Source organism: Neofelis nebulosa, chromosome 7, assembly GCF_028018385.1.
Source record: "Neofelis nebulosa isolate mNeoNeb1 chromosome 7, mNeoNeb1.pri, whole genome shotgun sequence".
NCBI classification, from domain to species: Eukaryota; Metazoa; Chordata; class Mammalia; order Carnivora; family Felidae; genus Neofelis; species Neofelis nebulosa.
The window spans coordinates 101,694,128-101,712,869 of record NC_080788.1 but is presented as its reverse complement, the minus strand read 5'-3'; the positions used below and the strand labels follow the sequence as shown (position 1 = coordinate 101,712,869).

The 18,742-nt window shown below is 37.6% G+C and overlaps 1 protein-coding gene across 10 annotated transcripts in view; it reads left to right on the top strand.

Annotated features, from left to right (window-relative positions):
- Positions 1–18,742, top strand: part of DDHD1 (DDHD domain containing 1) — a 113,587-nt gene that overhangs the window by 79,627 nt on the left and 15,218 nt on the right. For all 10 annotated transcript variants that reach the window (XM_058739088.1, XM_058739081.1, XM_058739086.1 and 7 more), the window contains 2 exons: positions 10,150–10,412; positions 13,229–13,304. In XM_058739088.1, coding sequence (XP_058595071.1) covers positions 10,150–10,412; positions 13,229–13,304 — 339 coding nt within the window. The remainder of the gene's footprint in view (positions 1–10,149; positions 10,413–13,228; positions 13,305–18,742) is intronic.

Here is an 18,742-nt window from a genome sequence, read left to right as displayed (position 1 = left end):
TTAGGAATTAGGAGTAGTTTTAATATAGAATTATAAGGATAATATAAGGAGTTATAAATCACTGCAAAATTCATAATCCATTTCGATTACTAATAGATAAATAAGTGGGGGAGAAAGCTTCTCTGCTTACTGTAAATGCCAAGGGCTTTCTGAAAAATGTGGAGGGCATGCTGGAGGAAAACCCTCATTTTGCACTTGTTGTGGTAGGATCAGATAAAAGGCTTGGACAGGATTCATCAGTGGATGCTAAACTGAGGGCATAATTTTGATGAGGAACAGGATAGTTGCATAGTCTTAAAGTGTATCCTCACAGACTGCTTATTAGCTAAAAAAAAAGAACAGATACACGGTAGAGAAATTAGGCAGTACCTTTACTGGGTGTTACTGAGGGACACTCAGAGGATACAGCATCATTTATGCAGTACTCCAATCATTAGGAAACCTCAAGCAAACACAAAATAAGGAAGTTCAAATAAAGTAGGAGTGGGACTATGTCCTTTTTAAATGTAAATATCATGAAAGACAAAGAATCCTTATGGAAAATGTTCCAGATTAAAGGAGGCTAAAGAGACATGGTGGCTAAAGACAGCATCTCATCCTAGACCATAACTTGTACTGGCTGGGGGAAAATGCTGCAAAGTGTATTATTATTAAATCATCTGACAGAATGTGAATGGTAGATCAGATTAGTTGAAATGTTATATCAAAGTAAATTTATTTTTTTAAGTTTATTTATTTATTTTGAGATAGAGCCGGGGAGGGGCAGAGAGAGAGAGGGGAAGAGAGAATCCCAAGCAGGCTCTGTGCTATCAGCACAGAGCCCAGTGTGGGGCTCAGTCTCACAAACCATGAAATCATGACCTGAGCCAAGAACAAGAGCAGACACTTAACCAACTGAGCCACCCAGGTTCCCCTCAAAGTAAGTTTATGAAGTTGATTGCTACACTCTGAGTATGGAAGAGAATATTCCTAGTCTTAAGAAATATACCCTGGAGTATTTAGAGATAAAGGACCATGACGTAATATATCCTCACATGGTTCACAAAACCACGTGGTTCACAAAAAAATGTATGCACGTGTGTGTGCTACAAAAACAAACAGAAGGAATGATAAAGCAAACAGGATAAGATGCTAACAATAGGTAAATCTTGGGTAAAGGATTTATGGATGATCTTTATCCTTTTTTTTTTTTTTTTTTTTTTTTTGCCACATTTGATAAATTTGAAATTATTTCAAGGTAAAAAGTTAAAAAAAGGAAACAAAAAAAAAAAATGGTTTCCAAGGTCCCCTCCCTGGAGATTCTGATTCAGAGGGTCTGACATGGAGCTTGTGAATTTGTGTTAAAACAGTTCCCCAAAGATCCTAAGGGGGATCCTGTGAGACAAAGTACCAGAGACATCACTACAAGCATAAAACATACAGACATCACAATGACTCTAAACCCGTATCTTTCTATAATAACACTGAATGTAAATGGACTAAATGCGCCAACCAAAAGACATAGGGTATCAGAATGGATAAAAAAACAAGACCCATCTATTTGCTGTCTACAAGAGACTCATTTGAGATCTGAGGACACCTTTAGATTGAGAGTGAGGGGATGGAGAACTATTTATCATGCTACTGGAAGCCAAAAGAAAGCTGGAGTAGCCATACTTATATCAGACAAACTAGACTTTAAATTAAAGGCTGTAACAAGAGATGAAGAAGGGCATTATATAATAATTACAGGGTCTATCCATCAGGAAGAGCTAACAATTATAAATGTCTATGCGCCAAATACCGGAGCCCCCAGATATATAAAACAGTTACTCATAAACATAAGCAACCTTATTGATAAGAATGTGGTCATTGCAGGGGACTTTAACACCCCACTTACAGAAATGGATAGATCATCTAGACACACAGTCAATAAGGAAACAAGGGCCCTGAATGATACATTGGATCAGATGGACTTGACAGATATATTTAGAACTCTGCATCCCAAAGCAACAGAATATACTTTCTTCTCGAGTGCACATGGAACATTCTCCAAGATAGATCATATACTGGGTCACAAAACAGCCCTTCATAAGTTTACAAGAATTGAAATTATACCATGCATACTTTCAGACCACAATGCTATGAAGCTTGAAATCAACCACAGGAAAAAGTCTGGAAAACCTCCAAAAGCATGGAGGTTAAAGAACACCCTACTAACGAATGAGTGGGTCAACCAGGCAATTAGAGAAGAAATTAAAAAATATATGGAAACAAACGAAAATGAAAATACAACAATCCAAACGCTTTGGGACGCAACGAAGGCAGTCCTGAGAGGAAAATACATTGCAATCCAGGCCTATCTCAAGAAACAAGAAAAATCCCAAATACAAAATCTAACAGCACACCTAAAGGAAATAGAAGCAGAACAGCAAAGGCAGCCTAAACCCAGCAGAAGAAGAGAAATCATAAAGATCAGAGCAGAAATAAACAATATAGAATCTAAAAAAACTGTAGAGCAGATCAACGAAACCAAGAGTTGGTTTTTTGAAAAAATAAACAAAATTGACAAACCTCTAGCCAGGCTTCTCAAAAAGAAAAGGGAGATGACCTAAATAGATAAAATCATGAATGAAAATGGAATTGTTACAACCAATCCCTCAGAGATACAAACAATTATCAGGGAATACTATGAAAAATTATATGCCAACAAATTGGACAACCTTGAAGAAATGGACAAATTCCTAAACACCCACACTCTTCCAAAACTCAATCAGGAGGAAATAGAAAGCTTGAACAGACCCATAACCAGCGAAGAAATTGAATCGGTTATCAAAAATCTCCCAACAAATAAGAGTCCAGGACCAGATGGCTTCCCAGGGGAGTTCTACCAGACGTTTAAAGCAGAGATAATACCTATCCTTCTCAAGCTATTCCAAGAAATAGAAAGGGAAGGAAAACTTCCAGACTCATTCTATGAAGCCAGTATTACTTTGATTCCTAAACCAGACAGAGACCCAGTAAAAAAAGAGAACTACAGGCCAATATCCCTGATGAATATGGATGCAAAAATTCTCAATAAGATACTAGCAAATCGAATTCAACAGCATATAAAAAGAATTATTCACCATGATCAAGTGGGATTCATTCCTGGGATGCAGGGCTGGTTCAACATTCGCAAATCGATCAACGTGATACATCACATTAACAAAAAAAAAAGAGAAGAACCATATGATCCTGTCAATCGATGCAGAAAAGGCCTTTGACAAAATCCAGCACCCTTTCTTAATAAAAACCCTTGAGAAAGTCGGGATAGAAGGAACATACTTAAAGATCATAAAAGCCATTTATGAAAAGCCCACAGCTAACATCATCCTCAATGGGGAAAAACTGAGAGCTTTTTCCCTGAGATCAGGAACACGACAGGGATGCCCACTCTCACCGCTGCTGTTTAATATAGTGCTGGAAGTTCTAGCATCAGCAATCAGACAACAAAAGGAAATCAAAGGCATCAAAATTGGCAAGGATGAAGTCAAGCTTTCGCTTTTTGCAGATGACATGATATTATACATGGAAAATCCGATAGACTCCACCAAAAGTCTGCTAGAACTGATACATGAATTCAGCAAAGTTGCAGGATACAAAATCAATGTACAGAAATCAGTTGCATTCTTATACACTAACAATGAAGCAACAGAAAGACAAATAAAGAAACTGATCCCATTCACAATTGCACCAAGAAGCATAAAATACCTAGGAATAAATCTAACCAAAGATGTAAAAGATCTGTATGCTGAAAACTATAGAAAGCTTATGCAGGTAATTGAAGAAGATATAAAGAAATGGAAAGACATTCCCTGCTCATGGATTGGAAGAATAAATATGTCAAAATGTCAATACTACCCAAAGCTATCTACACATTCAATGCAATCCCAATCAAAATTGCACCAGCATTCTTCTTGAAACTAGAACAAGCAATCCTAAAATTCATATGGAACCACAAAATGCCCCGAATAGCCAAAGTAATTTTGAAGAAGAAGACCAAAGCAGGAGGCATCACAATCCCAGACTTTAGCCTCTACTACAAAGCTGTCATCATCAAGACAGCATGGTATTGGCATAAAAACAGACACATAGACCAATGGAATCGAATAGAAACCCCAGAACTAGACCCACAAACGTATGGCCAACTCATCTTTGACAAAGCAGGAAAGAACATCCAATGGAAAAAAGACAGTCTCTTTAACAAATGGTGCTGGGAGAACTGGACAGCAACATGCAGAAGGTTGAAACTAGACCACTTTCTCACACCATTCACAAAAATAAACTCAAAATGGATAAAGGACCTGAATGTGAGACAGGAAACCATCAAAACCTTAGAGGAGAAAGCAGGAAAAGACCTCTCTGACCTCAGCCGTAGCAATCTCTTACTCGGCACATCCCCAAAGGCAAGGGAATTAAAAGCAAAAGTGAATTACTGGGACCTTATGAAGATAAAAAGCTTCTGCACAGCAAAGGAAACAACCAACAAAACTAAAAGGCAACCAACGGAATGGGAAAAGATATTTGCAAATGACACATCGGACAAAGGGCTAGTATCCAAAATCTATAAAGAGCTCATCAAACTCCACACCCGAAAAACAAATAACCCAGTGAAGAAATGGGCAGAAAACATGAATAGACACTTCTCTAAAGAAGACATCCGGATGGCCAACAGGCACATGAAAAGATGTTCAACGTCGCTCCTCATCAGGGAAATACAAATCAAAACCACACTCAGATACCACCTCACGCCAGTCAGAGTGGCCAAAATGAAGAAATCAGGAGACTATAGATGCTGGAGAGGATGTGGAGAGACGGGAACCCTCTTGCACTGTTGGTGGGAATGCAAATTGGTGCAGCCGCTCTGGAAAGCAGTGTGGAGGTTCCTCAGAAAATTAAAAATAGACCTACCCTATGACCCAGCAATAGCACTGCTAGGAATTTATCAAAGGGATACAGGAGTACTGATGCATAGGGGCACTTGTACCCCAATGTTTATAGCAGCACTCTCAACAATCGCCAAATTATGGAAAGAGCCTAAATGTCCATCAACTGATGAATGGATAAAGAAATTGTGGTTTATATACACAATGGAATACTACGTGGCAATGAGAAAGAATGAAATATGGCCTTTTGTAGCAACGTGGATGGAACTGGAGAGTGTGATGCTAAGTGAAATAAGCCATACAGAGAAAGACAGATACCATATGGTTTCACTTTTATGTGGATCCTGAGAAACGTAACAGAAACCCATGGGGGAGGGGAAGGGAAAAAAAAAAAAAAGAGGTTAGAGTGGGAGAGAGCCAAAGCATAAGAGACTGTTAAAAACTGAGAACAAACTGAGGGTTGATGGGGGGTGGGAGGGAGGGCAGGGTGGGTGATGGGTATTGAGGAGGGCACCTTTTGGGATGAGCACTGGGTGTTGTATGGAAACCAATTTGACAGTAAATTTCATATATTAAAAAAAAAAAAAAAAAAAAAAAAAAAAAAAAACCAGTTCCCCAAGTGGTACCATTAGGGAAATTTGGGAAACCTTGCTTAAGGTATTGTGAAGAACAAAGGAAAACTCCGTGAGAAGCAGTTCAAAATTGTTCTTAATTTTAAAAAAGGAAAGCAGATTCTGCAAATCAAAGCCCATTTAGCACAAGGTTGACATTAGCCAATATTCTAGAATAAATTATTTTTAAGCAGTGTATGTTTCCTTAAGGATAAATAACAGTGATAATCTTCATGATTATCTCATGCCTGGTGAATGAACCTTGTTTGGTTTATTTGATAGGCATATGAAAGAGCTTTTTTTCCCCTTCCTCTCAGCCTTTGGGGTTAAATGGATGCACAGTCAAAAACTGCCACTTAACTAGCTGTGTGACCTTATTTTATTTTTTTTTTCAACGTTTTTTATTTATTTTTGGGACAGAGAGAGACAGAGCATGAACGGGGGAGGGGCAGAGAGAGAGGGAGACACAGAATCGGAAACAGGCTCCAGGCTCCGAGCCATCAGCCCAGAGCCCGACGCGGGGCTCGAACTCACAGACCGCGAGATCGTGGCCTGGCTGAAGTCGGACGCTTAACCGACTGCGCCACCCAGGCGCCCCAGCTGTGTGACCTTAGATCAAATTTCTCACTTTCTCAGCTTCCTCACTTATAAAATGGACACAAGATATATACCTGATAAAGGTTGTCATGAAGATTAAAGGTGTAATGTATATAAAGTTCCCAGTACAATTCTCAAGTTGTGATTAATTATATATCTGTCTTTATGTATTTCAAGGGTTCCCATTTAAGAAAAAAAAGAAAAAAAGAATAGACTTACTCTGTTAACTCTAGAAAGTGAATAAAGATCAGTGATAGAAAATATGGAAAGGAACATGTTTGTTTACTAATGAAGAACTTTTTAAGTAACTAAAGCTGCTTTAAAAAAAAATAGAAATGTCTCAAGGAAAAAAAATTGTAAGTAATGTGATAGATTTTAAACTTTTTTTTTAACATTTATTTTTGAGAGACATAGACAGAATACGAGTGGGGGAGGGGCAGAGAAAAGGAGACACAGAATGTGAAGCAGGCTCCAGGCTCCAAGCTGTCAGCACAGAGCCTCACGTGGGGCTCGAACCCACGAACCGTGAAATCATGACCTGAGCCGAAGTCGGGCACTTAGCCAACTGAACCACCCAGGTGCCCCTGATAGATTTTAAACTTGAGGGGTGCCTGGGTGGCTCAGTCAGTTGGGCATCCGACTTCAGCTCAGGTCATGATCTTGCAGTATGTGGTTTCGAGCCCCACATCAGGCTCTGTGCAGACAGCTCAGAGCTTGAAGCCTACTTCAGATTCCGTGTCTCCCTCTCTCTCTGCCCTTACCCTGCTCATGCTCTGTCTCTGTCTCTCTCAAAAATAAATAAACATCAAAAAAACACTTAAGACTTATTTATAGTGATCTTTTGTAATATATACATGTATCAAATCATTATGTCATATACCTTAAGCTTGTACAATATTGTATGTCAGTTCTATCACAATAAACTGGAAAAAAGTTTTCAAAAACTAGAAGTGTCCACTTTAGAGTGGAGATCTTCCCTGGGGTAGATGGTGAGTGACTTATCAGGGATGCCACTGAGGGGACTCCTACCTTCAGAGCAGTTTAAATTAGATCATCTCTTAGTTCCCTTTTCATGGGAGATTGTGAGAGATGCTCATGGGAGGGACCTAATTAGTGATTGCACCAATAGTCATTAAAAAACCATGCTTCAGGAAAGAATTTTGTGTATCAATTACTACTTCTCAGGTTATACTATCCAAGGACCAATTTAAAAAAAAGGAAACTAATCCAGACTTCAGAGACATCATCAGAGACCATTTGGCCCTTACTTTGACCCTGAATAAAGTATCATGAAAAGTCCAGAGAGAAATATATATCTTATGTACATCTGAACTCTCTTCTCAATGACTTTTAAAAGTGAAAAATTACAAAGAGAATGGTCATGGTCATATCATTAAAATTTTCTGAAGCAGAGAGAAGAACAAAGGACTAATTATATTCTTCAGTCAGACTATATATGTGTGGATTCTCTCTTGAAACTGCTAGCTTTTTCTTTTTGGGTTGATTTTCTTAATAAATTTTAACTTGTAAGCAGCAGTTATGAGAATTTAAAACTCTTAAGCTTTTGAAAAGCCATCCATTGCCTACTGTGTTAAAGGTTAGCTGACTTGATTAGATAATATTGTAGAACTAATAAAATTAATACCATAGGGTATATCATTAATCTTGGTTCATATGTCTCAAATGAATATACTTGGTCACTAAGAGATCATAGCTGGGAGAATATAATTGGATCAGTGAGGAAAGCGGGGGAAGAAAAAAACCCTAATTAGAGTAGACTTTTTGGACACATCATAGAGGTGGATTTCTCCTTTTGCTGCTGACTGGATGATTTATAAAAGCATTTAAACACAACTGTTTAAAACTTTGCTTTCAAAATCATAATGTTTTGAAACACAAACATTCCCGTGTATGTAAACTATAGGAAAAGATTAAAATTGCTACCATATCTAGATATGTTCTAATAAGGAAACACAAAGACCACTTCTATTCAAGTATATGATTATTAAAACAGATGAAAGATGAAAGCATCAGCTCTTCAGAATTGTCCATTCCGTGTTTCATTTCACGGTGAAACATTTTAAGGTCAAATAACTTTCTCTGCCTCAGATAGTTACACTTGTTTTTAGTTATGCATATATGATTGCTGAAACATTGGGTATAGTGAGAAATGCTTTAAATTTTTTGATATGAAATAGGTTATTCATTGGTAGAGATACTGATAGATCTTTTTATTTTAATGGAGGGGATGGTATTTTAAAAACAAAAGGATTGGGTACCTTTTGTCAGAATACTTAAGGATATATCTTTTAGTGTTTCTAGACTTGCCTGGGGTGAGGCTTAAAATCAAGGGCTTCAAATGTAAAAACTATTAACAAATGTTGTTTTGAAAGAATTTTATTTTATCTAAACATTAGCTTTTTCTGTACCTCCTATCATCTAGATTGTAAATCAAGAAAATTACAAATTTTAAGGGTTACTTGGTATTATCAAAGCCAAGTCCAAAGCATTACATTATAGCTCCCTTTGAGGAGAGCCCTATAAATTTCATATCACACTGCATACTCCTTAAACTATGTTGACTGGAATTACCTACAACCCATGTCTTAGAAGGGTTTTATATGCATTTGCCACTAAGGCAGTAGTTCTTAAAATGTGGTGCCCAGAACTGCTCAGATACTTGAGAATGGAGCCTAGCAATCTGTATTTAACAAGCCCTCCACATGATGCTGGTGCACTTTGTTGGAGCTGGCTTTTCCCAAGACAGAAATTAAAACAACCAGTTAAAGTAAAACCTTTGCATTTGTCCCTAGAGAAAAGATAGCACATAGTGACAACTCCTCCTCTCCTTCTCTTCCTTCATTGGCTAGATATATTTCATGACACCCAACACATGCTTTCAATAGCTTTAAGCAGACCTTGGTATTGCATTGTAGAATTCTTCAGTGCCAACAGTTAAGAGAGAACATCATGCCTTCATTCATGTCACTGCTAACCCTGCCATGCATGAATCCTCAAATGACTTAGAGGTTAATATCAGCAGGTAAAACATGTTCAGTAAAATCTAATAGAGGGTAGTGGCCTCTTGAGACAAAATAATAAAACTGAAAATGGAAGCAACACATAATGAATATTTGTATGTCAGAGTACCGGCTGGCATAGTAAGTACTGAAATGAGAAATTAAGTTAATATCAAGCAGGAAATTTATAATCAAAAAGTAGCAAGCAATGATAGGAAGAGGAGAGGACTGCCTTATAACTGACGAGGGCCCAGTATGGGTTTGAGTAACATTTTTCTGACTTATGGAATATTTCAGTTAATATTTGTTAGAGCTAAATTTCAAAGGAAGTGGTTTTACAAGGAAAAAATGACTTAAGATATTTCCCACATTGATAACCTTAAGCCTTAAAAAAACCCTGCTTTCCATCCACATAAAACAACTTTTTACTCGTATCTATATTGCCAACTCAATGGGAATTTTGGAATTTCAAGTGGATCAACATTAGTTTTTTTTTCAATCATACAGTGGCCTTTGATTACATTACTCTTATCTAAACACATAATAATATATATATAGTACATTAGCACACTAGTTATCGTAAACTCAGATATTCTTTTTCTAACATTTACTATAGCTTAAACTATGAGGTGTAAAAATTTAGAATTGCATACGAGTAAGTTGCAATGAAGAAAAAATTTGAAGGGGCTCTTTGGAAATCTTACTGGAATCTGCATGGAATTTTTTTTTTTTTTAATCTTTGGAACTGCTGGCTCATATAGTTAGTATAAGGACTGTGAAAGGAGCTAGATGGGTGATATCTGCCTGTATTTTTTAGTGATGATACAGATTACACATTATGTTTACTTTTCTTCATTTTCTGCAAGGTTTTGAAATACCTGAGTTCATTTTAATAACCTAGGTATATTTGGCCAGTAATGTCTGTGTTTCTTTCTTAATGTATTTGAGTTTGGAGATAAAGTTTATAGCAAAGTCAGTGTGATTAATATGATAATGTTTTCTTATTTCAAACAGCTAGTTAAAGGCCTTCAGCAAGAGCTGAACCGATTATATTCCCTTTTCTGTTCTCGGAATCCAGACTTTGAAGAAAAAGGGGGTAAAGTCTCAATAGTGTCACATTCCTTGGGATGTGTAATCACTTATGACATAATGACTGGCTGGAATCCAGTTCGACTCTATGAACAGTTGCTACAGAAGGAAGAAGAGTTGCCTGATGAACGATGGATGAGCTATGAAGAACGACATCTACTGGATGAACTCTATATAACAAAGCGACGGTAACATACCTTAGTCTCTTAAAAGAATTTTAAAAGTCTTAATGGAATTACTGGACTTCTTAGGAGAAAACTGTAAGATTTTCATGATAATATTTGGAGTACAGAGAGTATTAGGTAATATGCCTAATCGGCGAGAGACAATTTTGTTAATATTCATGCTAATTCCATGCATGTTCCAAATAGCATAAAATAAATTGCATTGTCATCATCTTTTTCCTTCCATCTCTTCTTCAGAATTTGTTAGGAGTGAAATCTAAAACTTATTCCGAGCTGAGTCACTGTGCAGAATCCTTATTGAAAATGTTTACCAGTTTGTAATCCTTTGTAATTTTTACTAATCTTAGAGATGGGCCTTTGCCTTTCTTATTATTCTGAAAATAATTTTAAATCCCTTTTCTCCTTGGCAATGAATTTTTGGCAGATTTATAATTATTTGATCACTTGTGGCCTTCCTGATACTACCTTATAATTCTTAATTACATTCCTGTCTTCATCTATAGTTACATCCTTTATCTTCTTTGTCCTCTTAATGCATCTCATCAATTCTAATAGAACAGTAAAAAGTCACTCATTTTGATAGTTAACATCATATAAAAACAACCAATGTAGTTGACCAAAAATTTTATTCAGGAAGCCTTGGATTTGTTTTAGTCTCATAAGTAGTTGTCTAAGGATTTTATTTAAAATATTATTAAGTACCATAGGCTAGATACATATATTTTATAATGTCAAAATAATAGTTTTGAAAGAAGATATAAGCATGCTTCAGAGCAGCCATTTTTTGTTTTGTTTTGCTTTTTAATTTACCTCCAAGTTAGTTAACATATAGTGCAACAATGATTTCAGGAGCAGATTCCTTAATGCCCCTTATCCATTTAGCCCATCCCCCTCCCACAACCCCTCTAGTAACCCTCTGTTCTCCATATTTAAGAGTCTCTAGTGTTTTGCCCCCCTTCCTGTTTTTATATTATTTTTGCTTCCCTTCCCTTCCCTTGTGTTCATCTGTTCTGTGTCTTAGAGTCCTTATATGAGTGAAGTCATATATTTGTCTTTCTCTGACTAATTTCGCTTAGCATAATACCCTCTAGTTCATCCATGTAGTTGTAAATGTCAAGATTTCATCCTTTTTGATTGTCGAGTAATACTCCATTGCATGCATGCATATATATATGTGTGTGTATATATATGTATATGTATATATGTATATATATGTATATATATGTATATATGTATATGTATATATGTATATATATATGTATATGTATATATGTATATATACACACACACACACACACACACACACACACACATATACATACCACATCTTCTTTATCTATTCATCCATGGACGGACATTTGAGCTCTTTCCATACTTTGGCTATTGTTGATCGTGCTGCTATAAACATTGGGGTGCGTACATCCCTTTGAAACAGCACACCTGTATCCCTTGGATAAATCCCTTGGATAAATAGTAGTGCAGCTGCTGGGTTGTAGGGTAGTTCTATTTTTAGTTTTTTGAGGACCCTCCATACTGTTTTCCAGAGTGGCTGCACCAGCTTGCATTCCCACCAACAATGCAAAAGAGATCCTCTTTCTCCGCATCCTCACCAACATCTGTTGTTGTCTGAGTTGTTAATGTCAGCCATTCTGACAGGTGTGAGGTGGTATATCATTGTGGTTTTGATTTGTATTTCCCTGATGATGAGTGATGTGGAGCATTTTTTCGTGTGTTGGTTGGCCATCTGGATGTCTTCTTTGGAGAAGTGTCTATTCACATCTTTTGCCCATTTCTTCACTAGATTATTTGTTTTTTGGAAGTGGAGTTTGGTAAGTTCTTTATAGAATTTGGATACTAACCCATTCTCCCATTCTGTTGGTTGCCTTTTAGTTTTGCTGATTGTTTCCTTTGCTATGCAGAAGCTTTTTATTTTGATGAGGTCCCAGTAGTTCATTTTTGCTTTTGTTTCCCTTGCCTCTGGAGACATGTTGAGTAAGAAATTGCTGCAGCCAAGATCAAAGAGGTTTTTGCCTGCTTTGTCCTCGAGGATTTTGATGGCTTCCTCTTACATTTAGGTCTTTCATCCATTTTGAGTTTATTTTTGTGTATGGTGTAAGAAAGGGGTCCAGATTCATTCTTCTGCATGTCGCTGCCCTGTTTTCCCAGCACCACTTCAGAGCAGCCTTTTAGATATAAAATCCAGTAAAAAAAAAAATAATAAACAGGTTTAGAAAATAAGCTGCACCTTTAAAAAAAAAAAAAAACAGAACCTTAGTTCCATTATTTATTAAATGTAAGTAGATTCAAAACATAATAATGGGAAAAATTTGAAGTAACCCAAATGTTCATCAGCAGAGAAGGATTAATAAACTGTGGTTGATCTGTATGAAGGACAATTATACAGCTGTTACAAAGATTGAAGTAGATCAGGAGGCAATGAAATGAAAAGACCTCCAAGATTCACTATTAAGTGTAGAAAAAAGAAGCATAGAACTGTGTATATGGTGCGAACATTCAGTGTGATTTTTTTTTTTTAAGGTCATATATATGTTTGTATTTGCCTCACATTTCCCTAAAGGATCCTCCCAAAAAGCTGTTAACAACAGCTATTATGAAGAGTAGGGCTACTTTTACTAATCATTTTATAAATGTTTATAGACTGTAGCAGGTGCATTTATCAAATACTGTCAACAGGGATTAATTTGAGGGATTGGATAATGGGCCATTTTCTTCTTTATACTTTAGTGAACTAGCGAGCATCTAATATTTATAAAATTGTGAATATAAATATTAGTACATTATCTCCTACTGCTTCCTAGACTGAGAGAAATAGAAGAACGGCTACATGGATTGAAGGCGTCATCCATGACACAAACACCTGCCTTAAAATTTAAGGTAAGGAAAGAGAGATAAGATTTCCATCATTTATCTCAATTTCTTTTCAAACATCATTTGAAGTGTGACAGTAGGATTCAAGTGAAATCTGAATTTTTCTTTCAAATGAATATATACTGAACGCATACTGTGTGTTGGACATTGCTAGTTTTGGGGTTTTACAAGGAAAAGGGTGGACAAGATGGCTCCCCAGCCCTCAGGATCTGTAACACAGCGTTATCGGTACTATTAGTAGCTTATAGAATGATATATACATGAGAGAGAGGTTGTAATTTTGCTTGGAAAGGTTTACAAAGGAATGGCATTTGTACTTAATCTCAGTAAAGTGGATATTGCCAAGTGGAGGAAAAGAGAAATGCTATTCTGTGTAAAAGAAACAGCACAACAGGGGTGTGAAGGGGTATGACCCCATAGTACCTCCAAGAAACATGAAATAATCTCAAGTAGTGGAAAGAGAAAAATATAGATAGATTTGGGAAATATTTAGTATTTAGAAATAACAAGCCTTAGTAACCAGCTAGTTATGGATGATAAGAAAAATAAGTGGAAGCATATAGTGATGATTTTAGGGATGGATGGAAAGCTTGCTTTCATTCAGTGAGAAGTATATGACAAAAGCACAGGATGGGGTGTATGTGGTTGGTTTGGAGCAGGGTAGGCAAAACAGTTTAGCTAGAATTTACAGGATTTGGGGCAAAGGGGCTGTGGGATAACAGGAAGAGCTAGAAATAAAGAACTTATATTTCATGTGAAGGGTTTTTGAGCATCAGAATGGAGCTGTGGTAAAGTAGTTGTTTAGAAGAATAAAAAATGATAGAGAGATGTCGACCTTGACCTGCCTGTTGGAAAGGACATAGCCTGTAGCTGAATAACAAATAACTCGTTTGCAATGTTAAATGGAGCATGTCATAAGCTCCCTAATACTCATTTCCTTTTGAATGTATACACATATATAGTGTACTATATCATCTCTTCTTGAAATATCTTTTATCACAAGAGCTTAACATACTGCTTAAGTAATGGAATGATGTAGAAAATTTTTTAGAAGAATCTATCTCTATGACTTACAATGTTTTTTTTTTTAACGTCCATATTTAAAGGCCATAAGGTTGGGATACCTGGGTGGCTCAGTCGGTTAAACATCCAGCTTTGGATGGGGCGCCTGGGTGGCGCAGTCAGTTAAGCATCTGACTTCAGCCAGGTCACGATCTCGCGGTCCATGAGTTCGAGCCCCACATTAGGCTCTGGGCTGATGGCTCGGAGCCTGGAGCCTGTTTCCGATTCTGTGTCTCCCTCTCTCTCTGCCCCTCCCCCGTTCATGCTCTGTCTCTCTCTGTCCCAAAAATAAATAAAAAACGTTGAAAAAAAAAAAAATTTAAACATCCAGCTTTGGCTCAGAGCATGATCTCGTGGTTTGTGAGTTTGGGCCCCGCGTCGGGCTCTGTGCTGACAGCTTGGAGCCTGGAGCCTGCTTCAGATTCTGTGTCTCCCCCTCTTTCTGCCCCTCCCATGCTCATGCTCTCTCTGTCTCTCGATAATGAAATAAACATTAAAAAATATATATTTAAAAGCCATAAGGTAAATTTATGTATTTAAAAAGTATATGAGCGTGATCTTTGGAGTGATCCCACCTGGAAGTTGAGTTCCATCTCTACCACCATTTTTTTTAAGTTTATTTATTTATTTTGAGGGTAGGGGAGGGACAGAGAGAGAGAGGAAGAGAGAGAATCCTAAGCAGTCTCCACACCGTCAGCACAGAATCCAATGCAAGGCTTGATTTCGTGAACTGTGAGATCATGACCTGAGCCAAAATAAAGACTTGGATGCTTAACCCACTGAGCCACCCAGGTGCCTCCTTACCACCATTTTTATATATGATCAGTATGTTAAATATGCAGAATTGATCTGATAGAAAAAGTAAACTCTTGTATTTCATGTCCTGGATTTTTTTTACTGGAGAGTAAAGTATGATTCACCAAGTATTAAGATCTCAAAATTCAATATTCGTATTACTAGAACTTAAACAGTATAATTGTGTATTCTTGTAGTATATACTCATGTGTAGTCTAATAATATGAATTTTTAATTGTTGTTTAATTACTCATAGAGGAAAAATACAGAAATCTGAAATTTAAAAAGGACTATCTGATGACTGGCAAATTAATATTTAGAACTCCAGGGATCTAGAAGGAACAGAAGTCTTTCTATGCCTGTTAACCAAAAGATGGGTTTACTTTCAGAGTATAGGTGTTAGGTCTGTTACAGGTGACCACTAAACTTTAAAAAAAAAGAAAAACTATTGACAAATATTGGTCTGAAGAGTGGGAAAATTTGGTTGTGATCACGAAACTTGGCCACTAACTGGTTATGTAACATTGGCCAATTATTTAACATCTCTGAATTCATCTGCTTACTCATCTCTGGAAAAGGAGGTTAGACTAAATGTCCAAAGCTCTTTTTCACCTTGAAAATTCTTTGGTGGGTGTAGATTTCACTAAATCAGTCATTACTCTTAGAATAATTCCTTTGTGGGGTGCCTGGGTGGCTCAGTCAATTAAGCATCTGACTTCAGCTCAGGTCATGATCTCGGGTTTGTGAGATCAAGCCCCACATCGGGCTCTGTGCTGACAGCTCCGAGTCTGGAGCCTGCTTCAGAATCTGTGTCTCCCTACTCGTGCTCTATTTTTCTCTCTATCAAAATAAATAAACATTTTAAAAAAAGAAGAATTCCTTTGTGTGTTTATCTGTCAAACTGCATACCAATCATAAAGAAAGGAAAGTTGTTTTATAACAATATAACAAAAATTTATGAAACGCCTGACCAAAGCATAAAGCATTTTTCTAGGATGTATATGTATTTACAGGTATGTATACATCAAGCAGAAAGGATTTACATAGGGGGTGCCTGGGTGGTTCATTAAGTTAAGCGACCAACTCTTGATTTCAGCTCAGGTCATGGTCTCAAGGTTCGTGGGTTTGAGCCCACATTGAGCTCTGTAGTGAGCATAGAGCCTGCTTGGGATCGTCTTGCTCCTCTGTCTCTGCCTCTCCCCTGCTCACTTGCGTTCTTTCTCCCTCTCTCTCAAAAATAAACTTTAAAAAAAGTATTTAAAAAAAAAAAAAAAAAAAAAAAGAAAGGATTGGGGCACCTGGGTGGCTCCATTGGTTGAGCATAGGAGTTTGGCTCAGGTCATGATCTCATGGTTTGTTGCGTTCTGGCCCCTTGCTGGGTTTTGTGCTGAGAGCATGGAGCCTGCTTGGGATTCTCTGTCTCCCTCTCTCTCTGCCCCTCCCCCAGTCATGCATGCATATGTGCATGCATGCTCTCTCACGCTCTCTCTCTCTCTAAGATAAACAGTTAAAAAAAAAAGTATTTACTTAAATTTTCTTCTATCTCAACTATATTTTGTATCTTTCCCTATCCTTTATTATTTTAATTATCTTAATCCTTTCAGAAGTTGGTGTTTTCATCTGTGTCACTGTCTATGATGTTTTTCGTTTTTTTATGTTTATTTGAGAAAGAGAGAGCATGCAAAAGCAAGGGGGGGGGGGGCAGAGAGAAAGAGAGAGAGAGAGAAAGAGAATCCCGAGCAGGCTCTATGGTGTCAGTACAGAGCCAGAGCCCAATGCAGGGCTCAGACCCACGAACCCAGAGCTCAGGACCTAAGCCAAAATCAAGAGTTGGACGCTCAACTGACTGAGCCACCCAGACAGCCCAGTTACTATCTACCATTTCAAATGCCTTTTCTTATAGTTTTAATTTAACACAAGTTAATTTTCCTCAGCCTTCAGACATGTCGAAGTTACCCAGTCCTTTAAAAGCAGAAAAAACTTTCTCAAACCTTCTTTAACATGGAGGTACCATTTTCAAAATATATATTCATTATTTGGGGGAAAAAAGAAGAGTCGCTTCAGATGTAGTGTGGGGAAGAGATTAAAGGGACATAAAATTGGAGGCAGAGACAAGTATATATAGTTATAGTCCAGATGAAAGACCATGAGGTGAAGTGCAATAACTTCTTAGATGTTGGAGAAGAGATGGAATGATGAATTTGGGACGTCTCGCCCATCAGGATAATGGGATATATGAGAGAAGTTAGGCGACCTTAAGAGGTAAAGTGTCATGTTCTATATATAATCCAGTGCTGCTGATCACACCAGTTTTCTAGAAGCCCTCTCACGTGCCATTCATGTATACTGCATTATCATGGCTCTCCTTTCCCTCCCCTTTTGTAGTCTTACCTCCTTCCTCTGCTAATCAAATGTAGTTCTCGCTAAAGCCCTTCTCCTTTTTTCTTTTTTGTTTTAATTTTTGTAATGTTTATTTATTTTTGAAGTAGAGAGAGAGAGAGCGTGAGTTGGGGAGGGACGGAGGGAGAGGGAGACACAGAATCCAAAACAGGCTCCAGGCTCCGGAGGTTTCAGCACAGAGCCCAATGCGGGGCTCAAACTCACCAGCCATGAGATCATGACTTGAGCCGAAGTCAGATGCCCAGCTGACTGAGCCATCCAGGCACTCCTCCTTTTTACTTTTAAATGTTTGTTTATTTTGAGAGATATGCACTATGCATATCTATGCACTTCATAAGCCCTCTTACCACTTCTCTTGGTTTTACGTGTCACTTCTGTAACGGTGATACATAGAGTTGGGAGATGACCTATCCAATTCTGTATCTCTTGCCTTAGAATTTCAGCCCCTGTAAATTAGATACGTTACAGATACTTCAAACTTAATTGTGAACAAAAACAGAACTTACCTAGAGTTTCCTGTTGCAGTTGATGGAACCACTGTCTTCCCAGTCAGCCAGACCCAAACCTTGTGACCTGCCTCTGACTCATTCCTCATCCTCATCTTCATTCAGTCATATTGATTCCACCTTCTCCTCTCCCATTTCTATTTCTGAATGGAACATCTCGCCCTGCCCGGGTTCAGATTATCTCTTGCCTAAACACTTTCAGTAGTTTCCTAACTTGTCTCTGAGTCACCATACTCTAAATCTTCCAGTTCATCCACATACTACTACCAGGTTTACTAACCTCCTAAAACATGGGGCAAATCCTGTTCTCCTTCACTACTCATAAAATCGATTAAGTCCTACTTTTTTAACCAAGTAGTCAAGATTCTGTGCATTCTCATTCCAAGTTACATTTTCCTGACACCCAATTTTTCAACTATGTCAGACTACTTATACTTCCTAAATTGAGCCAGGTTCTCTCCTGCCTCTGCTTTAGTTCATGTGATTGTATCAGCCTAAAATGTCCTCCTTTCTGGCCCCAATGACCAGCCCCAGGTGTAGAAATCCTTTTTGTTTTTTATGGCCAATGCAAATCTTTCTCCTGTGTATCAGAAGACGAACAGACTTTTCTCCAAAGAAGACATCCAGATGGCAAACAGACACATGAAAAGATGCTCAATATCATATCCTTTGCATAAAGGA